We start from the raw sequence: 25,112 nt of genomic DNA, 5'->3' as shown, positions 1-25,112 counted from the left end.
AACATGCAGTACCTTGAAGGACAAGAAGGGTACCACCAATGCTATCTCAGCAAAATCCTTAAAACGCACCGGCAGGATGAGTGAAGCAGTCAGTGTCCACTCCCAGGTCACCATCCCCAGCACCAAGGCTCTGGTTACACTCAGCTGGTTCCAACTGGCAGGCCACATCATTCACATGCTCGGCTCCAGACACCCAAAATAGTCACACTACTGCAAGCTCAGTCAGTGCCAGAGATTACCAGGTGGACAGTGGAGATAATTGAAGCAGCTTCTCAAAGATTCCTTAGAGAAGTGTGACACCCTCACCGTGGGAATCCGTAGTGCATGAGTGCTCAAAATAGAGGAGTATTCAGGATGGCATTGAGATCTTTGAGTTTCTTTGTTGCAAGTGAGCACATGGAAGTCTGGTGAAAATAGTGACAGAGCCCATTGCCTCCCAAACTACTCACCCATCCAATCAAGCACCACCTGTGGTAGAGACTGTGGGTTCCCCACTGGGCTCATCAGTCACCTCAGCATTCACAGAAGTGAAGTGGAAGCAAGTCCCATAGGACTGCCCAAGGAGGAAAAGGATATTGACCGGGAAACAGGATGTTCTTAAAACAATGCCATAGGATCTCTTGCACCTAACCTAGGTAATCACATAGGCTTCCTTTTAACGTCCTATCAAGAGGTGCCACTTCTAACAGTGCAGCACACCATCATCTCTACACTTTTGTACTCCAGTATTTTACCATTAGCTATCAACAATTTCAAAGTAGACTTGGGGATGGGATTAAACCTATAAAGAGTGCAGCAAATGATATGATTTTTGATTCAACAGTGTTGTGAAGCAATGGTAGAACAAGAGAATTAAAAAAAATGCTATGTTTGCACAGTAACACATCAACAAAAATAATGTGAAACTCACTATACCACTGCTATCTTCCAATGGTTCTTTTGGCCTCTGCTTTCTACGATTAAGTATGGACATCATTTCTTTCTTCATCTGCTGGAGAACTTGTTTTAGTTCAATGTTTTCCACCATTAGTTCTTTATGATGTCTTTCGTAGTTATTGATAAGGACTTTGTACATTTCCCCTTCATTCCTGCAGTTTTGAGAGAAAGGGGCGGGGAACAAAAATATTGTACTGTGATCTTGTGAAGTGAAATGATGGAGATGTGTTTTCTGGGTTCAGATGTAGGGAAGATCTTTATTTAACCAGACAGTACCTGGCTTCTGTTTTGCCGGTTCGCCAAGCACTCCGTCGTCCATCAGAACGCCCCACATAATTAAGGATGTCAATACCTAATGTAAAAACAAAGTGGATATGTATTAATAATGAATAATTTGCAAAGACTAACATTTGCAGAACTAGTGAGACGATACTCAGAAATCAATAGGCTGGATCGATTGAACTCTATTGATGTTGGTTTATTGTTGTGACTTACCGAGATACAGTGAAAAGCTTTTGTTTGCATACCATCCATACAGATCATGCCACACACAAGTACATAGAGGTAGTAAAAAGAAAGCAGAATATAGTATAACAGTTACAGAGAATGTACAGTGCAGGCAGACAGAATAAGTGCAAGAGTCATGACAAGGTAGATTGGGAGATCAAGAGCTCATCCTTTAGCGCATGAGAGGTCCGTTCACGAGTCTGGTAACAGTGGGGTAGAAGCTGTCCTCGAGTCTGGTGGTACGTGTTCAAGCTTTATCTTCTGCTCAGCAGGGAGGGCAGAAAAGACAGTGAGGTGGGAGGTGTCTTTGATTATGTTGGCTGCTTTCCCTACCTGGTGCCTGCCTGTCCCGATCTACCTACTTGATCCAAATACAGAGAGCTAGCCAACTACCATACAGGCGTTCCAGGCACCCACCACTCTGCATAAAAAAACTGCACATCTCCTTTGAACTTTCCCCCTCTTATCTTAAAAGGTGTGTCCTCTAATTCCAGCTCATCTCTGATTATGACTCAAGTCAGAGATAAACGAGACAGTGAGAAGGCAATGACAGCACTCACAGACTCACTGCAGGAGGCTGAAACTGACCTGGTGTAAGATCCAAAATCCCACTGATTTAAGGGTATTCTAGGATGACGCATTAAGAGATTGTCTATACTTTCCGCTACCTCGGTAAAGCAGCCAACGTAATCGAAGACCCCGGACATTCTCTCTTCTCCCCCATCCCATTGGGCAGACAATACAAAAGCTTGAGAAAACATACCACCAGACTCAAGGACAGCTTCTATCCTGCTGTTATAAGACTATTGAACAGTCTCCTTGTATGATAAGATGAACTCGACTTCACAATCTATCTCGTTATGGCCTTGCAGCTATAGTCTATCTGCACTGCACTTTCTGTAACTAACACTTTATTCTACATTCTGTTATTGTTTTCCCTTGAACAACCTCAATGCACTGATGTGATGAAATGATCTATGGATGTCATGCAAAACAAAGTTTTTCACTGTACCTTGCTACATGTGACAATAAACCAATTTACAAAGAAAAATGCAAGCTTTTTTTTAAATCATGCTTTTCCAAGCTTTGTGTTTTTAATTAGCTCTTTATTTAACAATTTTACCCATATTTCACTAGTTTTTAAAAGTCTTTGAATCGCAAGAGATTCAAAAAAATTAAATGCAATGATGGCATTTTTTTTTATATTAACATCAAGGAATGTGGGGTTAGTGCAGGAAAGTGACAGAGCTAAGAGCAAGCACAGGGGGTCAAATGGCCTACTCCTGCTTCTATTTCATAAGTTCTTACTTAATTATTGCAGAAGGGCTCACTTTCCATCCCACCACCAAACAATCTTTGCTGTCAGGAGTGCACATAGGCATGAGGTCTAGTCAGTTGCCTATGTGCGGATCCCAACACTTGACCCAGCAAGATAGACCTCATATCTGCCCCAGGAAAATGTAACAACCATGTATACCATCCCTCCACAGCACAAATCACTCCATTAAAAAACACAAGAATCCAATCTCTGTTGTTTTAGAATCACTTGTACTTTGAAATATTTGAGAGGTGATTAAAATATAATTTTATGTACATGAATTATAATTACAGCCCAAAACAATAATGAAAGCTCAAGATTACATGGAAAATTTAACGTTTTCCGGTTATGTTACAGACACTAGTTCTAATTACCTTAAATTCACATCAATTCAACCAATTTCTCTGGATTCTTTCAGAGAAGGCTGGAAAAAGTGCAGCCTGTGAATGAATACTTAATCACTGGCAGATTTCCACATTAGACTAGATTTGTGGATAGAACCATAGAACCTTAGAACACTACTGCACAGAAAACAGGCCATTCAGCCCTTCTAGTCTGTGCTGAAACGGTATTCTGCTAGTCCCATTTACCTGCACCTAGTCCATAACCCTCCAGACCTCTCCCATCCATGTATCTATCCAATTTATTCTTAAAACTCAAGAGTGAGTCCGCATTTACTACACCAGATGTTCAGTGAAACGGTGATTAGTTTTACTACCACAAGATCCAGGCCTGAATGTGTTGACATTCCAGAAGGTGGCAGTAAAAGCCAACATGATAAAGTTGGATTAGAAGAATTGCTTATTATTGGCGTAATAGTGACAAGAATCAGTCCTAAGGATATCAGCTTAAGTAAAGCAGGTGAGCACCAGCTACTTGAATGCAATGAAACAGGCAAGTTTCACAATGTGGACGGAACTGCCCCCATCTTGCACCAAGGATTGTATACATTACATAGTGAATCTCCTCGTAAGAAAGAGAAGGGAGCATCAGAAGAGGGACTACTTCCAAATTATTTGTGGACATAAGGCAATCATTCCATTTGATTCCAGATTGGTTACATATCTGTTGCATTATGTGTTATTTATAAATAAAACAACTTGGTAACACTCAAATCAAAGTAGGTAAATAAGAAAAACTTAAAATAAAAAAGTGCTAGAAATACTGGCCTCCAACCTGAAATGTTAACTCCATTTCTCTTCCCACTAATATGGCCTGAACTGCTGAATATTTCCAGCATGATCTATTTCACTCGTGTTGAGGGATTAACTCTCACTCGTATCGATGAAACCGATTCAGAGAAAAATTATTGTTCCACCCAATCACTCTAATGGAAGCAGTTACTTCACTCAAGTTTCAGAAAAAAGGAACCATCCGTGTAGTGCCGCATGTTTCAAGCAATACTTACACAGCTTCTTGTCCTTCTTGTCCATTACAAGCTGGTGTAGGCGTTCTTTCAGTTTATTATATTCTCGTTCCTTTCTCTTCAGGTCATGGTTGTACTGAGTTGCACGACTTGCTATTATATTTTGTAATTTTTGTATCTGAAGAGAAACAAAATCTGAGCAACTTGCAACAATATTCAGAAACAAAGAAAGTTAAGGTTCTGTTGTGATAAAGAATGAGTACAGTACGAACAATGCCAAAAATGTAAAGCTAAACACAACCCACAAAGTACTTATGGAGATTAAAATGTGGCATGTAGCTTAGCAAGTTTTATTGTGGAATGTGATCCTACATTTTTCAGTTTAATACATCATGGGCTCCAATTTAATCAGGGCTGCAGATTCTTCACATTGCATTTTTATTCTAGGAGATCACTTAACTAATTTCACACTGACATCATGCACTGTTTTCAGAAGACTCCTCAAAATGCAAAAGGAGTTTTAGATGTTGTAAAAGGTAACACTGGAAAAATAACAATTTATATCAAGTTTGCATCAGGACAAGAAACACAATTTGTTGATGGGATTTTAAGTGTCACTTGTGAGATCACACAGAATAGTCACAGAATTAAAGTAACACAAAGAGCAAATGAAGCACAGGCAGGTCAAGAACTCCAAAAGAGATTGAGCTCAGAGAGGAAGTATTTGTACTAGGCGTTCTATTGTGTCATTTTCCAGAAAGTATCATTGCCATTTTTTATCAAAAACCAAACAGCAGTTATTAAATAGATCAGAATACAGAAATTATTCAGTGCACAACTAGGTAAGATAAATTACTTTATTAGTCACATGTACATTGAAACAGTGAAATGCACCTTTTTAGCACAGTGTGTTCTGGGGACAGCCCGCAAGTGTCGCCACACTTCCAGTGCCAACATAACACACCCACAACTTCCTAACCCGTACGTCTTTGGGATGTGGGAGGAAACCAAAGCACCCGGAGGAAACCCATGCAAACACGGAGAACGTACAAACTCCTTACAGACAGCGGCCCGTTCCACAATGGTACGTGCCTGGTCCCACAATGAAGATGGTAATTTGATTAATAGAGAATATTGGCCAGGAGATTAGAGGAAATGCTTGTTCTTCAAATAGCAACAAGTCCAACCAGCTCATTCGATCACCTCCCACGTCAGACTGCACCTCTGACAATGCAGCACTTGCTCAGTACTGCAGTGACGTGCAGATTCTGTTAAAGCAACTAAACCAGGCTGGCTATACAAAAACTTGAGATCAACTCAAAGTTACCTTGGGTAGTAAAAGTCCCTCTCACAACAATGTTCATGTCGAGAGAAGTATTCCATTTCACCCAAAGTATTTTATTCTAGTTTTACATTAAAAATATTTTAATTGAAAGGGAGCCACATAAGCTGCAAAAGACTTGATCTTCTCTGCTTGAACCAAGGAAACCTCAATGTTAATTAACTTGCTGTAGGAATGTAATTGTTGAATTCTGGTGGAAATTCTTGACCAGAATAAATGCAAGACAAAAATGGGAATTGAGAAAGACAGTTTGATTTGAAAACGGACAACTTGGGTGCATTTACCTCCTCCTTTTCATTCTTCAGTAAATTGTGCAAAGCTCTGTTCTTCAATTGCAGCTGTCTGTCCTTCTCTTGAAACGATACAACCTCTCTTCGGGAGGACTCCAGCTGATCCTAAAAAGATTCAATCATATTAAAATACAACAATCACCATCGTTCAAGTAGTTCATAAGTATCCTGACTGGTTTCATCATGACCTGGTACAGGAGCGCAAGCAGCTACAGAGAGTAGTGGACTCAGCCCAATATATCACGGGCACATCCCTCCCTACTATCTGGAGTATCTACAGGAGGTGCTGCCCCAAGAAGGGAACATCTATCATCAAAGATCCCCACCATCTGGGCCATGCCATCTTCTCACATCTCCCATTGGGCAGGAGATACAGAAGCCTGAAGTCTCACACCACCAGGTTCAACGGCTACTTCCCTTCAATCATTCGGTTCTTGAACCAACCGACACAACTCTAATCACGACAGTTTAGCAACACTATGATCATTTTGCACTAAAATGGACTTTAAAAAAAAATTCTAATAGTGTTCTTCCTTGTAAAAACTGTGTAGAATTTATGTTCATGTTTTTCTTACGTTGCTTATATGATGCTATGTGCCTATGACGCTGCTGTTTTTCATTGCACCTGTGCATTTAACAATAAACTCAACTACGACTTTGACACAGCATATCCAACAGAGTCCATGCATCCACAAAATGGTGGTTCAGTTCATCCCCACCTCATACATAAACTGTAACTGGAGGGAACATATCCCTATACTGAAGGGAGTGAATGTCAAATCAAGGAGCATGCCACCTTACATCAACTTCTGATGAAAAGTCTCGAACCTGAAACTTTAACTGTTTCTCTTTCCACAGATGCTGCCTGACATGCTGAATGTTTCCAGCATTTTCTGGTTTTAACTCAGATTTCCAGCATCTGCAGTTTTTTTAAAAAAATCATTTTAGTGTTCCTAAACCATCTGAAGCAAGCTCAAAACCATGACAGAGAAAAGGGCATGTAGATTGGAAACATACTTCTAACCAAGGAAGGACAGACAGACTTCAAGCATTTCAAGTCCCATTTATAGTCTACTAATACATCCATGACCTCAGAGAAACTTTTAATTAAAAATTAAGTTTATAAACTGCAATAGAGCAGAGAAAGTTGCCTGGAAATAAATGAGACTGCAGATGCTGGAACCTGGAGGGGTAAAAAAACAAACTGCTGGAAGAACTCAGTGGAACAGGCAGCATCCGTGGAGGGAAATGGACAGCCAATACTTCAGGTCGAGACCCTTTATCGGGACTGATGAAGACAGATTCCAGATGAAGGGTCTCGACCCAAAATGTCAACTGTCCAGTTCTCTCCACATATGCTGCCTGACCTGCTGAGTTCTTCCAGCATTTTGTTTTTAGCTCCAGAAAAGGCCAAGTCTTGACTAATTTAATATTTGTGTTCACAGGTCCACTCCAATGGAAAAGTTTATAACCAGCAGAACTACTAAAAGATCTGCTAAGACTTGAAGTATGAGATTCACTGATTGCGTTAGCAGTTATTACGACTACTTCTTATACTTGAACCAAAGGACACCAGACTTTCTTTCACTCCTTTTCTGTAGGTTCTGTTGTGGGACCCACACAATCTGCTGCAGGTGAACAGAAGGTGCTTGATAGAGCTAGCAAGAGGGAGATTAGTTTAGGAGGTGGGACGCTCCTTTCACCTCGTGCTGGGCTTCTGCATGCTTCTGATGAAGGTGCTCGACGCTCCAGTTCCACCCCCAATGCTCCTCCTTCAGTTCCATTTGCTCCGTCCAGAGCCTCAGCACTTGCACCTCAACCACAGCTGCTCTCATAATGGCTACTCCAAAGTTGTTCGAGGAGATTCTGAGGGACAGGATTATGGGTTCACTTAGGAAAGCAGGGACTGTTTAGGAGGAGTCAGCATAGGGGAGATCACGTCTCACAAATCTGATTTGTTTTTTTTTGATGAAGGAAATTGATGAAGGCAGGGCAATACATGTTTTCTATATGGACTTTAAGGCTTTTGACAAGGTCCTGATCCAGGAGATTAAGTCTCATGAGATCAGAGGCATGTTGGTGAACTGCACCCAAGGCTGGCTGAGCTACAGGAGGCAGAAGGTGGTAGTGGGCAGATGCTTTCCTGACAGGAAATCTGTAACAAGTAGTGTACCTCGGGGATCGGTGCTGGGATCTTTATTGTTTGTAATATATTGTCTTTGGCCATAACTACCACTCTGCAGATAATAATATCGTAGATAACAAGAAAGGTTGTTTAAAGATACAATGGGACATAGATCAGCTGGAAAATTGGGCAGAATGGTGGCAGATGGAATTTAATCCAGACAAGTGCAAGGTATTGTAGAATTTGGCCTCCCAAAATACAAGGACATACAGAGTAAATGGAAAGGACCTTAGGAGTGTTGATGCACAGAGATACCTTGGGGTACAAGACAATAGCTCCCTGAAAGTAGCAACATGGGTGGATAGTGTAATGAAAAAGGCATTTGGGAGGCTTGCCTCCATAAGCCATAGCATTGAATACAAGAGTTGAGATGCCATGTTGCAGCTGTACAAAACATTGGTTACACCACTGTGTACAGTTCTGGTCACCACACTACAGGGAGGATGTATTAACAATAGAGTGCAGAAGAGATTCATGAGGATGTTGCCTGGAATGGAAGGCTGTAATTATAAAGAGAGAGATATTGGATAGGCTGGGTTTAAGGTGCCTAGATGAGCACTTGAACTGCTTAGGCATAGAGGGCTATGGACCAAGTGCCAGGCATTGGGTTTGATATGGAAGGGTGCCTACTGGTTGGCATGCACAAGTTGGGTCGAATGGCCTGTTTCCAAGCTGTACATTTTATGATTCTATTCTCAGTGGAACACAGCAGGCTGAGGGGTCACCTTCTAGAAGTTTACAAAAATTAAGAGGGCCATAGATAATCAGAATATTTTCCCCCTGGACAGGGGAAATCGAGAACTAGAGGGCAGAGAAAGGGAGGTCTGAGGGTAAATTCTTTTTTGAAAAAACAATGTGGTGAATACGTGGAACGAACTGCCAGGCGGTGGTAGATGCAGCTATGTTTAAAAGGCATTTTGACAGGTGCTGGAAAGGAAGGGCGTTGAGGGACGTGGGCCAAACACAGGCAAATGGGATTAGTACAGACAGGCATCACAGTCAGCATTGATGAAATGGGCCGAAGGGCCCATTACTGTGCTGTACAGCTCTATGATTCTAGAGGGCTGCATCTGAAATGCTCTCTAATTTCAGTCATATGACTAGGAAATAATACCAGCTGAGGGCCAAGCAATTCTTCAAAGAGAAAGGACTGCAGATGCTGGAATCCAGATGAAAAACACAATGATGCTGGAGGAACTCAGCAGGCCAGGCAGAAGGGTCCTGACCCGAAACATTGACTGCCTGCTTTTCTCCACGGATGCTGCCTGGCCTGCTGAGTTCCTCCAGCATCATTGTGTTTTCCACTTCAAAGGAAGCAAATAGCAAAAGCTCCATTGTAATAGACTCCTTCACTAATTCTATGGTAGGTTCAATATTACTGTGACATTACCTTAGCATTTAAGGGGAAAAAAAAATTGAGATCAGAAACCTTACTGGTTTAAAATGTGCAGTTTAAGTTGGCATCATGGTCAGCACAGACATGGTGGGCAGTAGGGCCTCTTCCTGTGCTGTACTCTATGTTCCAAGTCCTACAGAGAGCTTAACCCTGACTCAAGTATTCCAGGGATCTCTAATTAATAGTGCAGTATCAGGGAGCTAACCAAATCTAATGCCCAGAAAAACACTAAGATAGTTAACGTGGTATAGGATAGAAGTCACATTGGAAAAGCGAAATGTAAACAACTGTGGTGGGAAAGTTTAAAGCATCAATGTCATTCAGTCTTGCAATATTCTTCACAGTGCACGTCAACCCTCTTCTCCACTCAGAGCACTCACGGCAAACCCACACAGTAACAGGGAGAACGTGCAAACTCCACACAGACAGCACCAGAGTTCAGGTTCGAACCTGGGTCTTCGGTGCTGTGAGGCAGTGGCTCTACTAGCTTCGCCACTGTGGCACCCCGAAATAAAAATACATTCCCGGTTTTTCCCCAGATTTCACTGTTGACAGTCATATCTTCATTTACCAAAGCTGCACTATCTAAACCTCCCAGGCTCTGTAAAACACAGATAGAGACACAGAGATAGAGACATGCTGCACGGAAACGGGCCCTCAGCACACCCAGGCTACGCCAACCGTCCATTTACATTAATTCCATATTTTTATTCTTAACAAATGCCCCAAGATGCTACTACTCACCTCCACATTAGAGGCAATTTACAGCAGCAAATTAACCTATCAACTGGCACCTCTCTGGGATGTGGGAGGAAACCCGAACACTCAGGGGAAACGCACACAGTCACAGGCAGAATGTGCACACTCCACACAACCAGGACCTTTGAACCTGGGTCTTCAGTGTTGTGAGGCAGTGGCTCTACTAGCTTCGCCACTGTGACACCCCAAAATAAAAATAATGATCCTTTTGCAAAACCTGCTCTGACCAACCATTTGATCACCTTTTATAATCACCTCTCAATGCCTCATTGCCCAGTTTTGTTAAATTGCTCATTCATTCACTGAGCTGCAAGTGCAACACCCCTCCCCACCCAGACACAAGCTTGTTTAAATACTGATACTGCAGGTCTTACACTGAAAACTCATTTCTTTTCTGTTTACCTTTAGTTTAACTTGGCTATGGTACAAGTGGTCCATATCACTGCTGGACTTCAGATGTTGTGTTTCCATGTCCTCTAGTGCACGGAGATTCTTGCGGTGAAGTTGTAAAAGATCATATGTGCAATTTAAAATGGACACCAGGTTCAGTTCTTGCTGTGCCTCCTCCGTGTAAAAAGACGGAAAACCCAAGGTAGCGAGTTCCTAACATTGAAAAGATACAACAGATATTCACTCAAAGTGACCACAATTTAAGACCACATACATCAAAGAAAGAAATAATGCAAATCAGGTAAACACAAACTGAAGTCATCAGTCAATTAAATATACTCCAAATAATACCAAATGATGCAACAACTGATACAAAATGTTGAATTACAACAAATACGGACAACCCTCAGTAAATCCTTTTGGAGAATTAACTCAAGAAAATGTTCCCATTTTCCCATTAAATTATTGAAGCATTTGTGGATGCACGATTTTAACTTTCTTTTCAGATTTCAGCAGTCTGGCAAACCATCCAGAAGTTCTCAAATGTCTAGGGAATCTTTCCTGCAATGTACTCCCTTATTCAAAAGTGAAAAATCACTGGATAGAATCCTCTTTAGTTGAGAGGCAAAACGGGAGCAAGGTCAATACCACAGGATCAGAGAGATAAGGCAAGCAGTTTGTGCCTTCATTTCACCTCCATCTTTTGTCAAAAGCAGCACATGCCCAGAAATGCAGGCCTCTGCTTTGATTTTGATTAAACCTACACATAAAAAAAAGGGATTGTTGAAATCGGGAGCTATGCTGAGAATAGCTTTATTGATGTTGAGACATCTCTGGCTCCTGCTGTTGCAGCAATTCTATCTTTAGTTGGAGAGTACAAAGTTCTAAACCAAGCATTGTAATAAATTACTGATTAAAACTTCATCTACTAACCACAGAAATTGCAACTCAACACCAGTATTTGAAAGTGGAAGGCATTCTCAAGCAACCCAAGTATTCTAATCCTTTGGTAGTAAAAACATCCAGTTTTGGATAGGAAATTTCCATTCAGTAGTTGATGAAAGCTTATACATCCTGAGTACCTGATGATTTATATCCCAGAGGTTTAAAAGAGGCGGCTACAGAGAGGCTGGATGCTCAGGTTATTATCCTTTGAAGTTCAATAAATTCTAGAATCACTCCTGTGGATTGGAGGGTAGTAAACATGACCTCACTATTACAAGGAGGGAGAAAATATGGAACTACCAACCCTTTAGCCTAGCACGGAAAGTGCTGTAATCTATAATGAAAGATGTAATAACAGAACATCTTGAAAAAGAATAATACAAATGAGCAGAGGCAACATACATCTATAAAAAGAAAACTAGTTTGACTGATCTTTTGGAAAACTTTTGAGGATGTGACAAGTAGAATAAAGGGAAACATGTGGACGTAGTATGTTTGGGTTTTTGGAAGGTGTTCAATAAAGCTGATGGACAAGGTTAAAGCTGATAGAAGTATGAGGTGGTACACTTTGGAAGGACAAACTCCAAGGTGGAGTACAAGGTAAATGGCAGGATTCTGGACAGTGTGGAGGAGCAGAGGGATCTGGGGGTTCATATCCACAGATCACTGAAAGTTGCCTCGCAGGTGGATAGGGTAGTTAAGAAAGCTTATGGGATGCTAGCTTTCATAAATCGGGGGATTAAGTTTAAGAGCCGCAAAGTGATAATGCAGCTCTACAAAACTCTGGTTAGGCCACACTTAGAGTACTATATCCAGTTCTGGTCGCCTCATTATAGGAAGGATGTGGAGGCATTGGAGAGGGTGCAGAGGAGATTTACCAGGATGCTGCCTGGATTAGAGAGTATGGATTATGAGGAGAGACCAAAGGAGCTAGGGCTGTTCTTATTGGAGAGGAGGAGGATAAGGGGAGACATGATAGAGGTGTACAAGATATTGAGAGGAATAGAGTGGACAGCCAGCACCTCTTTCCCAGGGTGCCAATAACACAGCTATAAAGGTATCGGGTGGGAAGTTCAAGGGAGATGTCAAAGGGAGGTTTTTCACCCAGAGAGTGGTTAGTGCAAGGAATGCGCTGCCTGGGGTGGTGGTGAAGGCTGATACATTGGACAAGTTCAAGAGATTGTTAGATAAGCATATGGAGGAATTTAAGTTGGAGGGATATGTGGGAGGAAGGGGTTAGATAGTCTTAGGTGTGGTTTGAAGGGCAGCACAACATGGTGGGCCGAAGGGCCTGTATTGTGCTGTATTGTTCTATGGTTTAAGGTTAGAGCACATAGCATTAGGGTAATAGACCAACATGGATTGAGAATTGGTTATCAGACAGAGAGCAAAGTGTGGGAATAAATGGATTATTCTCAGGTACACAGGCTGTGATTAGAGGGGTACTGCAGGGATTGGTGCCCAGGCCCCCTGCTTTTCATGATTTAAATCAAAGATTTGGTCAAGGGCACCAAATGTTAGATTTCCAAAATAAAAACAGAAAACGCTGGAAATACTCAAGTCAGGCTATATCTGTGGGAAGAGGAACAGAGCTAACATTTCAGGTTGAAGACCCCACAGAATCAGAATCAGGCTTGTTATACTGACTTGTACTTGTGAAATTTGTTGTTTGGCAGCAGCAGTACAATGCAAAGACATAAAATTACTATAAATTATAAAATAGTGAAAATAAAAAAGTGAGGTAGTGTTCATGGACCATTCAGAAATTCGATGGCGGAGGGGAAGAAGCTGTTCCTGAATCGTTGAGTGTGGGTCTTCAGGCTCCTGTACCTCCTCCTCGATGGTAGTAATGAGAAGAGGGTATGTCCCGGAAGGTGAGGACCCTTAGTGATGGATGCCGCCTTCTTGAGGCGCCGCCTCTTGAAGATGTCCTCGATTGTGTGGCGAGTTGTGCCTGCGATGGAGCTGGCCAAGTCTATAACCCTCTGCAGCCTGTTGTGATCCTGTGCATTAGAGCCTCCAGTCAGAATGCTCTCCACCGTACATCCATAGAAATTTGCAAGAGTCTTTGGTGACATACAAATCTCCTCAAACTCCTAACGAAGTAGAGTCACCGGCGTGCCTTCTTTGTGATTGAATCGATGTGTAGGGCCCAGGGTAGATCTTCTGAGATGCTGACACCCAGGAACTTGAAGCTGCTCACCCTTTCCACCGTTTGACCCCTCAATGAGGACTGGTGTGTGTTCTCCCGACTTCCCTTTCCTGAAGTCCACAATCAATTCCTTGATCTTGCTGACGTTGAGTGTGAGGTTGTTGTTGCGACACCACTCAACCAGCCCTCATCTTATTTCCAAATTTGCTTACGATATCAATTTAAATGTGATTGAGAGAAGGAGCAGGATGTAAAGAGGCTTCAAGGGAATATGGGCAAGCTGAGTGAATGGGAGCAAAATACAATGTGGAAAAAGGTAAAGTTATCAGCTCTGGTACACAACAGAAAAGCAATGCATTTGTAAATTGATGAGAGATTGGATTGTGCTGATGTTAAAACTGACACTGATATGATAGTACACAAATAGCTGAAAGCCAACATTCAGGGACAGCAGGCAATTCAGAGGACAAATGGTATGTTCACCTTTATTACAAGAGTATTTGAATACAGGAATAAGGAAGTCTTACTGCTATTATAGACGTCTTTGATGAGACCACACGTGAAGTATTGTTTACAATTTTGGTCTCCTTGCCCAAGGGTATAATTGCCACAGAGCGAATAGAATGAAGATTCACAAGGTGAGTTCCTAGGTTTCAACTGAGGACAGATCTAGTAGATCGGGACTATATTCTCTAGAACTTAGAAGAATGAGGAGATGTTATCGAAGCTTGCAAAATTCTTACAAGACTTGACATGCAAGATCCATGGGAAAATATTTCTTCTGACTCAAGACTCTGAGACCAGGGGACAGTTTCAAAATAGGGAAAGGCAATTTAAGACTGAGATGGGGACCAATTTCTTCCATCAGAAGGTGGTGAATATTTGGAATTCTCCATCCCAGAGGGTTGCACAGCTTTGGTCATTGTGTTCATTCAAAACAGATGAATAAATTTCTGAATATTAAGGGAATTAAGGGATATGGGGATAATGCAGGAATATGGTCTCGAGGAAGATCAGCTATGACCTTAATAAATGGATGAACAGACTGGAAGGACTGGATGCCCTAAACTGAATTTCTTACCAAACTGAATTTATAATGCTCTACTTCGTTAGGAGTTTGAGAAGATTCGTTACGTCACCAAAGACTCTTACAAATTGATATAGATGTACAGTAAAGAGCATTCTGACCGATCATATCACAGGCTGGTACGAAGGCTCCAATGCACAGGATGGTAAGAGGCTGTAGAGGGTTGTAGACTTAGCCAGCTTCATCACAGGCACAACCCTCTCCAGCATCGAGGACATTAAGAAGGCAGAATCCATCATTAAGGACCCTCACCATCCAAGACATGCCCTCTTCCCATTACTACCATCGAGGTGGTGGTACAGGAGCCTGAAGACCCACACTCAACGATTCAGGAACAGCTTCTTCCCCTCTACAATCAGATTTCTGAACAGTCCATGAACACTATCTCATTATTCCTTTTTTTTTGCACTATTTATTTCCTTACTTTATAGTAAGTTTTTGCACTGTACTGCAACCACGAAACAAATTTCACGTCATCTAAGTCAGTGATAATAAATCTGAGTTTGATTTCAAAACTGATGAAAAATTGGACTTCCTCTATCTTCTGTCATAGTGTCAAATTTTCCTAAAATTGTCATTGAAGCGGAACATTAAGAGAAAGTGACTTTAAGTAGTTTGCCTATTGGTCAGAAACTTACAACTACACACCCCATTATAAACCATCTTGCAGAAGAGGAGGGGAAATAATAGTATGGTGATCAGCACTGGAATTTTCACCAGAAAAAAGGTAGTCAAGTGTCATACAGCACCAACACACTAAATCTTCCAGCACAGGGGGTGTCAAAGATCGATCCATACCTGTGCCAGCTCATTGAAAGAGCAATCTAATTGGCCCCAATTCTCCATTCTGTCCTCAACTCTTAAGTGCCATCAGGTGAAATAGTTTTTTTTTATTCCCGAGGAAACCAACATCAGGTTTTGTGAAAACGTGAAAGCCCTTTGTAGTCAGTTGTGCTTCCTCGATGTTCTGAGAGTACCCCCAAATGTGATGTCACTGTAATCCAACTCATTCTTGCCTTGAGGCAGTCTGCTTTTATAATATTTTTCACTATGAACAACATTATATTATTTACTTATTAAACCAATTCCTTTTTGATTTGCCTTTCAATTACTAGCAGGATTCACACTGGTATGAATCATGATTGGAACGTTTCTATTTGCTGCAATCTGATTAAACATTGACCATGAAATAATCATTTTTGTTTAAACAAAGTTCAAGAAATCAATTTAAAAACAACTTGCCTGATTGAGGTAAGCTATGCATTGTTCTACATTCTCTTTTGTGCAAAACAAACTCAAATTATGACTGCCATTTAAAGGTAGTGATTCAATGATGCCATTGCAGGGAGACATTCTTGATCGGGATGTGCAGTGATAAACAAATTCTTTCCTATCTGTTGGGAAAACAAAATTAAATTATTCAAATCAGCGCAACCATTCTCATTCTGAACCATTAACCTCGTCTAAAATCTTGCTTATGATATTTTAAAAAGCATCCAGACTCTTTCAGAACTTAACTATCAACAATACTTCAAATTGTAAAAGGCTGTTTGATTGATTAGACTCACATTACGGTTGATAAAGTGTGCAAGCCAATGCCCATTTACTCAACCAAATTTGCAGCAGATTTCTAAAGGTCACATACTTATTATTTACAATATTTAGTGTATTGGTAAGATAAAGGGGAAAAAACATTTGAGCCTAGGATTCACACCACAGTAAAGCTCCGATTATCTGCTTTCCAACCATTCGGAAATCCCAATGGTTCACCAGGTGATATCTGTACTTTTCACTCACCAGGGCCGAAGTTCCCCCACATTCCCTACCCACTAGCTGGGGGTCCCAGCTGCTACAATCCCATCCACTAGCAGGGGGACCAGTTCCAGTGCTTGCTTTAGACTTACCTTGCTCTGTTGGCTGTCCTCCCTTGAAATTTTGGATTATTAATAACATTTGATAGTCGAAAATCTGCTAGTCCAGCACCAATGTCCCAAGTGTGCTGGATTAACAGAGTTTTACTCTCTACTTGAGTGGTCCATGCTCACACTGTACTCTCAATGAAATATCCATAATTACTGAGGACGCCAACCCCACCAGATACTCCTGGAATCTTTGGGAATAGAAAGAGTTTCTCCCAAGAACCCAGGAAACTGAGTTTGCATCTTTACTCCTGCCCTACAGCCCCCTATCTTCACCCCCCTCCTGGTCCCTTCCATCCATGACACACAGCTCACCCACAGGTTCCCCCCCACCCACCCACCCCCCGCCAATCTGGTTCCGGTTCCATCTGCCATACACCTCTCCCCTAGTGGTTCCTATTATCACCTCCCTTAAGAGTCCAGCACTGGTAGCCCTTTGTGTTCCTGCTCATCTCCCTCCCAGCAGCTGTCTCCAAGCTTCACACTCCCCTCCTCCTACCTCATTCCATCTGCCTCTCATCTTTCATCTTCCCCCCCACCCCCCATCTTTGTCTGCCACCAGCCATCATCCACCTGCCACTCTCTCCTTTCTCCCCTCCCGTACTTGACACAGGGGTCATCTTTCACCCCTCCTCAGTCCACCAATCACCTCAGGCTCCTATCTCACCACTCCTCATTTCATCTCCCCTCTTCACTCAGTCCTGACGCAGGGTTTTGACCCAAAACAAACATCGACGATTTATTTTCCCCCTACAGATGCTGCTCGATGCACTGGAGTTCCTCCAGTAGATTGTTTGTTGCATCTTTACACATTGAGCCTTTGAGACCACTGGAATAACAGCAGCAGACCATAACTTCAGCTGCCCTCAGTTCATTAAAGACCATAGTCGGTCATGACGAGTGGCCAAGCACAGGGAAAAAGCACAGGCAGTGCCAAATCTGGACTACACTCAAATACCAAAATGTAGTGCAATAGATTCACAAAAGAAAACGTTCAACTGAGGCTAAAACTGGATATAGATCAGATGGAAAGTTGGGCGGATTGTTGGCAGATGGAATTTAATCCTGACCAGAGTGAGGTGATGCATTCTGAAGATCAAACAGGGGTAGGACCTATACAGTGAATGTTAGGGCCCTGGGGAATGCTGACGGACCGAGGGACCATGAGTTCAACCATAGCTCCCTGAAAGTGGCAATTCAGGTGGATAGGGTGGTGAAGGCACAAGGCATGCTTGCCTTTGTAGATTGGGATGTGGAATATAAAAGTTGGAATGTTATGTTGCAGCTTTACACAATACTGGTTAGACCACACGTGGAATATTGTGCGCAATTCTGGTCACCACACTGTAGGAGGAGTGTGGTTGTGCTGGAGAGAGTGCTGAGGAAATTCACCATGACTAGACTGGAGGACTTCAGTTAAGGGGAAAGATTGAAGAGGTTGAGTATGTTTTTCCTAGACCGAAGGTGGTGAGGGACCTGATAAAAAAGGTAAATAAAATTATAAGAGGTGTGGATAGGGTAGGTAGTCAAAATCTCTTTCTCATGGTAGGGTCATCAAAAACAAGAGGACATAGGTTTAAAGTGAAAGGAAAGAGTTTTGAGGGGAATGTTTTTTTTAAATAAACAGTGGTTGGTATCTGGAACTCACTACCCCAGGAAGTGGTTGAGTCAGATACAATTACTATGTTTGAGGCATTTAGGCAGGCACTTAAACAGGCAAGGAATAGGATGATGTGGCCCAATGCAGGCAAATGGGACTGGTGTAGATGCACAAAAAGGCTGGCAAGATATGGTGGGCCGAAGGGCCTGCTTCCATGTTATACAACTCTATAGAACAGTATAGCACAGGAACAGGCCCTTCAGCCCATAAGGATCGTACCTTACACAATACCAAAATAAACTAAACCTATTCTGCCTGCACATACTCCATATCCCTCCATTCCCTGCATATTCCTGTGTCTATCTTAAAGTCTCTGAATGCCACTATCATATCTGCTTCCATCACTATTCCTAGCAGCACATTCCAGACACCTCCCACACTCGTAAAAAATCTTACCCTCAAAAAACTTGCCCTTGCATGGAACGCACTGCCGGCAAAGGCGGTAGAGGCAGATACATTAGGGACATTTAAGAGACTCTTAGATGATAGAAAAATGGAGGGTTATGTGGGAGGGAAGGGTTAGGTAGATCTTAGAGCAGGATAAAATGTCAGCACAACATCATGGGCCGAAGGGCCTGTACTGTGCTGTAATGATCTTTAAACTTTCCCACCTCTTACCTTAAATGCATGCACTTTGGTATTTGACATTTCTACCCTGGAAAAAAGATTCTGACCACCTACCCTATCTATGCCTCTCATAGAATTTTAAGATTATCAGGTCTCCCCTCAGACACTCCAGGGAAAACAATCCAATTTTATCCAACCTCTCCTTATAACTCATACCCTCTAATCCAGGCAGCATCTCCTGTACCCTTTCCAAAGCCTCCACATCCTTCCTGTAATGGGGTGACCAGAATTGCACACAATACTCCAAGTGCGGCTTAACCAACATAACTTCCTTACACTTATAATCAATGCCCTGACCAACGAAGGCGAGCATGCCTCCATGATTATGACTACAAGGACAGATCCAAATACAAAACCAACTCAAAACTGCATTTCGAATCATGGATAAGTTCTATAAAAATGTAAAAGTCTTGCTTAACCACTGAACCGCACTATTACACTTAAACTTTCTATTTGAAGCATCTGATCGAACGAGAAATCCTTAATAGTTGTGTGTTTAAAAAAAGCTTGAATTCTTAGTACTTATAACTGGAATGGAAAAAAATATATTTTTGTTAAATGATACTTGTTTCACAGCACCATTTAAGTCCTGAAAGACTAGCTTCTCAATGGTTTCTCCCTCCCCGAACTAGGGTAGGGGGAGAGGGGGAGGTTTTCTGAAATTCAGATGCAAAATACTACAGATGTTGGAATTAGGAAAGAAGCAACACAAATTGCTAGAAATACTCAGATGGCCAGGCAGGAAAGATGGAGCAAGAAGTGACAGGTGATTGTGTTCAGTCTACAAGGGTAACAAACTTTTAGTTGCCTGTCATCTAATTCTCCAGCCCTACTCCCTCTGACCCACCTTTAGCATACTGCAATACTTTAACACAACTCATCTCAAGCTCCAGGAAGAGCAACCCATGTCACGACATGGCACATTACAGGTTTCAGGATTTAACACCAAATCAGCATTCCAAAGAGAATCCTAGTGTAGCTAGGGACAGAGTGGGTCTCCTTCAAGATCAGTGTGGTAATGTGTGTGTGGAACTATAGGAAATTGGCGAGGTCTTAAATGAAAACCTCTTGCCTGTATTTATGGAGAAGGATATGGAAGCTATTGAGATCAGTGGAGGAAACAGTGATATCCTGGAGCACGTCAACATTAACACAGGAGGTGTGTTGGAGGTCTTGAACATAAAAGGTGGATGAAGCCCCAGAGCCCAACCAAGTGCACCCTTGGATGTTATAGGAAAGCAAAAGAGATTGCTGGGGCCTTGGCAGAACAAGTTGTGTGAATTCTCAGTATAACCAGGTGGGATTCCCCTGGATACTCTAGTTTCCTCCCACATTCCAAAAGAAGTGCTGGTTAGTGGGTTAATGTTTTACTGTAAATTAGCTCCAGTGTAGGGTGGATGGTCAGAGAATTCAGGTTGAGGTTGATGGGCATCGAGAAGGGAGAAGTAACAGGGACAGCAGTGGGGAATGGGATTGACGGGACTGCCCCTAGGTGCATACAAACATTTCAGAGCCAGAGACTTGATGGACAAATGGCCTCCTATGTCATAAAGAAATGGGAAATATGTAAAGAGTTTAATACAGTCACAACACTACTGGGATTTCAACAACAGGCAGATTACTAACAGATACAGTGGCATGTGAAAGGTTGGGCACACCTAGTCAAAATTTCTGTTACTGTGAATAGCTAAGCGAGTAAAAGATGACCAAAAAGGCATAAAGTTAAAGATGATACATTTCTTTAATATTTTAAGCAAAATTACTTTATTTCCATCTTTTACAGTTTCAAAATAACAAAAAAGGATTAGAGCCCGAAGCAAAAGTTTGGCCACCCTGCATGGTCAGTACTTAGTAACACCCCCTTTGGTAAGTATCACAGCTTGTAAATGCTTTCTGTAGCCAGCTAAGAGTTTTTCAATTCTTGTTTGGGGGATTTTCACCCATTCTTCCTTGCAAAAGGCTTCTAGTTCTGTGAGATTCTTGGGCCGTCTTGCATGCACTGCTCTTTTGAGGTCTATCCACAGATTTTCGATGATGTTTAGGTCAGGGGACTGAGGGCCATGGCAAAACCTTCAGCTTGTGCCTCTTGAGGTAGTCCATTGTGGATTTTGAGGTGTTTAGGATCGTTATCCTGTTGTAGAAGCCATCCTCTTTTCATCTTTCTTTCTTTTTTTTAAATATATAGACAGTGTGATGTTTGCTTCCAGAATTTGCTGGTATTTAATTGAATTCATTCTTTCCTCCACCAGTGAAATGTTCCCCATGCCACTGGCTGCAACACAAGCCCAAAGAATGATCGATCCACCCCTGTGCTTAACAGTTGGAGAGGTGTTCTTTTCATGAAATTCTGCACCTTTTTCTCCAAACATACCTTTGCTCACTGCAACTAAAATGTTCTATTTTAACTTCATCAGTCCACAGGACTTGTTTCCAAAATGCATCAGGTTTGTTTAGATACTCCTTTACAAACTTCTGATGCTGAATTTTGTGGTGAGGATGCAGGAAAGGTTTTCTTCTGATGACTCTTTCATGAAGGTCATATTTGTGCAGGTGTCGCTGCACAGTAGAACAGTGCACCACCACTCCAGAGTCTGCTAAATCTTCCTGAAGGTCTTTCGCAGACAAACGGGGGTTTTGATTTGCCTTTCTAGCAAACCTACGAGCACTTCTTTCAGAAAGTTTTTTGGTCTTCCAGACCTCAACCATTCCTGTTAACTGCCATTTCTTAATTACATTACAAACTGAGGAAACGGCTACCTGAAAACGCTTTGCTACCTTCTTATAGCCTTCTCCTGCTTTGTGGGCATCATTTATTTTAATTTTCAGAGTGCTAGGCAGCTGCTTAGAGGAGCCCATGGCTGCTGATTGTTGGGACAAGGTTTGAGGAGTCAGGGTATTTATAAAGCTTTGAAATTTGCATCATCTGGCCTTTCCTAACGATGACTGTGAACAAGCCATAGCCCTAACAAGCTAATGCAGGTCTGAGACCTTGGTAAAAGTTAGCCAAGAGCTCAAATCTCTTGGGGTGCCCAAACTTTTGCATGGTGCTCCTTTCCTTTTTTCACTCTAAAATTGTACAAAACAAAAATAATACACTAATCTTTTTTAAAATGTTGAAAAGAATGTTTCATCTTTAGCTTTAGGACTTTTGGAGATCAGTTCATCTTCTACTCACATAACTATTCACAGTAACAGAAATTTTGACCAGGGGTGTCCAAACTTTTGTATGCCACTGTATAGCACCGTCAGCTTTTATACTGATTCCACCTACCTGAAGTACCAGGAAGAAGTTTATTATTAAATATTCTTTTATTAAATTTGTTTTTGTTTGTTCAATTCATTAACAGAATGTGGGCATCACCGACAAAGCCAACATTTATTGTCCATCATGAATTACAAACTCGGCTATTTGAAGACCAATGGTTATTGAGTCTTGTAGAGACTTGACTGGTTAAGAACAAGAGATTCCCTTTCTCAAAGGACATTGGTGGACCAAATGGATTTATTTTACTGACACTTAATAATTTATTCTAGATTTATTCAATTACTTGAATTTAAATTGCCTATTTGAGCAATGATGTCCACATGCTTATCTCTAGATCAATAATCCATGCTTCTGATTACTAGTTCACTCTACTGGTCTACCACCTTCTACCTGTTGCTGTGGCAACTTCAGCTGATTTTGTCAGCCTGGAAAGGACATTCTACCAGGGTAAAAGGACACTATGGGAGTAAGAGCAGACACAAAAAGCTGGAGGTACTCAGGAGGTCAGGCAGCATCTATGGAGGGAAATGGACTGCCGACATTTGGGAGACGAAGACAGATGAAGGGTCCTGACCCAAAATGTCCACTGTCTATTTCCCTCCACAGATGCTGCCTGACCCGCCGAGATCGTCGAGCTTGTTGTGTGTTACTCCAGATTCCACCATCTGCAGTCTCTTGTGTCTCCAGCATAGGAGTTAAAATCACCAACAGGTAATTACTGCACCCACCATCTTTCTGAAGTGGGAGCAAGTGGTAGAAAGAGGGTTATACAAGGCATGCATTGTCTTCAAATTTTTGATTGCAGTTAGAGCATAGAAAACCTACAGCACAATTCAGGCCCTTCGGCCCACAGAGCTGTGCCGAACATGTCCCTACCCTAGAAATTACTAGGCTTACCCAGAGCCCTCTATTTTACTCAGCTCCATGTACTATCTAACAGTCTCTTGAAAGACCCTATCGTATCCGCCTCCACCACCATTTCCGACAGCCCATTCCACGCACTCACCACTCTGAGCAAAAAAACTTACCTCTGACATCTCCTCTATATCTACTCCCCAGCACCTTAAACCTATGTCCTCTTCTGGCCACCAATTCAGCCCTGGGGAAAAGCCTCTGACTATCTACCCTATCAATACCTCTCATCATCTTATACACCTCTATCAGGTCCCCCCTCATCCTCCGTCTCTCCAAGGAGAAAAGGCTGAGTTCCCTCAACCTGCTTTCATAAGGCATGCTCCACATTCCAGGCAGCATCCTTGTAAATCTCCTCTGCACCCTTTCTATGGCTTCCACATCTTTCCTGTAGTGAGGCGACCAGAACTGAGCACAGTACTCCAAGTGCGGTCTGACCAGGGACCTATATAGCTGCAACAATACCTCACGGCTCCTAAATTCAATTCCCCGATGATGAAGGACAATACACCATATGCCTTCTTAACCACAGAGTCAACCTGCGCAGCCACTTTGAGCATCCTATGGACTCTGACCCCAAGATCCCTCTGATCCTGCACACTGCCAAGAGTCCTACCATTAATACTATATTCCACCAACATATTTGACCTACCAAAATGAACCACTTCACACTTACCTGGGTTGAACTGCATCTGCCACTTCTCAGCCCAACTCTACATCCTATCTATGTCCCTCTGTAACCTCCGACAGCCCTCCAAACTATCCACAAACTTACTAACCCACCCCTCCATTTCCTCATCCAGGTCATTTATAAAAATCAAAGAGTAAGGATCCCAGTACAGATCCCTGAGGTACACCACTGGTCACCCACCTCCACTCAGAATACGACCCTTCAACAACCAATCTTTGCCTTCTGTGGGCCAGCCAGTTCTGGATCCACACTGCAATATCCCCTTGGATCCCATGTCTCCTCACCTTCTCCATAAGCCTTGCATGGGGTACCTTATCAAACACCTTGCTAAAATCCATATACACTACATCTACTGCTCTCCCTTCATCCATGTGTTTAGTCACATCCTCAAAAAATTCAATCAGACTCATAAGACAGGACCTGCCCTTGACAAAGCCATGCTGACTATTCCAAATCATATTATACCTCTCCAAATGTTCATAAATCCTGCCTCTCAGGATCTTTTCCATCAGCTTACCAACCACTGAGGTAAGACTCACTGGTCTATAATTCCCTGGGCAATCCCTACTCCCCTTCTTGAATAAGGGAACATCCACAACCCTCCAATCTTCCAGAACCTCTCCCATCTCCACAGACAACGCAAAGATCATCATCAGAGGCTCTGCAATCTCCTCCCTCGTCTCCCACAGCAACCTGGAGTACATCTCATCCGGTCCCGGCAACTTATTTAACTTGATGCTTTCCAAAAGTTTCAGCACCACCTCTTTTCTAATACCTACATGCTCAAGCTTTTCAGACCGCTGCAAGTCCCCACTACAATCCCCCAGATCTTTTTCCTGTGGTGAATACTGACGTAAAGTATTCATTAATTACCTCCGCTATTTCTTCCGGATCCATACACACTTTCCCACTGCTGCACTTGATAGGCCCTATCCTTTCACATCTCATCCTCTTACTCTTCACATACTTGTAGAACACCTTGGGGTTTTCCTTAATCCTGCCCGCCAAGGCCTTCTCATGTCCCCTTCTGGCTCTCTTAATCTCTTTCTTAAGTTCCTTCCTTTTAGCCTTGTACTCCTCCAGATCCCTAACATTACCTAGCTCTCTGTACCTTTTGTATGCTTTTCTTTGACTAGATTTATTATAGCCTTCGTAAACCACGGTTCCTGCATCCTATCATGACTCCCGTCTCATCAGAACATGTCTATGCAGAGCTCCACACAAATACCCACTGAATATTTGCCACATATCTTCCATACTTTTCCCAGAGAACATCTGTTCCCAATTTAATCTTCCAATTTCCTGCCTGAGAGCCTCATAATTCCCTTTACTCCAAGTAAACACCTTTCTAGTCTGGCTGTTCCT

General features: G+C 42.2%; 1 protein-coding gene across 2 annotated transcripts in view; it reads right to left on the bottom strand.

The window, feature by feature from the left end:
- The window catches only part of ssx2ipa (synovial sarcoma, X breakpoint 2 interacting protein a), a 71,029-nt gene that overhangs the window by 20,128 nt on the left and 25,789 nt on the right, over positions 1 to 25,112 (bottom strand). For both annotated transcript variants that reach the window (XM_052012011.1, XM_052012012.1), the window contains exons 3-8: positions 15,916 to 16,067; positions 10,502 to 10,702; positions 5,754 to 5,864; positions 4,170 to 4,305; positions 1,213 to 1,288; positions 911 to 1,088 (exon numbers count right to left, since the gene is read on the bottom strand). In XM_052012011.1, the coding sequence (XP_051867971.1) occupies positions 911 to 1,088; positions 1,213 to 1,288; positions 4,170 to 4,305; positions 5,754 to 5,864; positions 10,502 to 10,702; positions 15,916 to 16,067 (854 nt within the window). The remainder of the gene's footprint in view (positions 1 to 910; positions 1,089 to 1,212; positions 1,289 to 4,169; positions 4,306 to 5,753; positions 5,865 to 10,501; positions 10,703 to 15,915; positions 16,068 to 25,112) is intronic.

The sequence above is a fragment of the Pristis pectinata genome, chromosome 3 (assembly GCF_009764475.1).
Source record: "Pristis pectinata isolate sPriPec2 chromosome 3, sPriPec2.1.pri, whole genome shotgun sequence".
NCBI lineage: Eukaryota > Metazoa > Chordata > Chondrichthyes > Rhinopristiformes > Pristidae > Pristis > Pristis pectinata.
The sequence above is the reverse complement of the archived record's forward strand: the minus strand, read 5'-3'. Positions and strand labels throughout refer to the sequence as shown.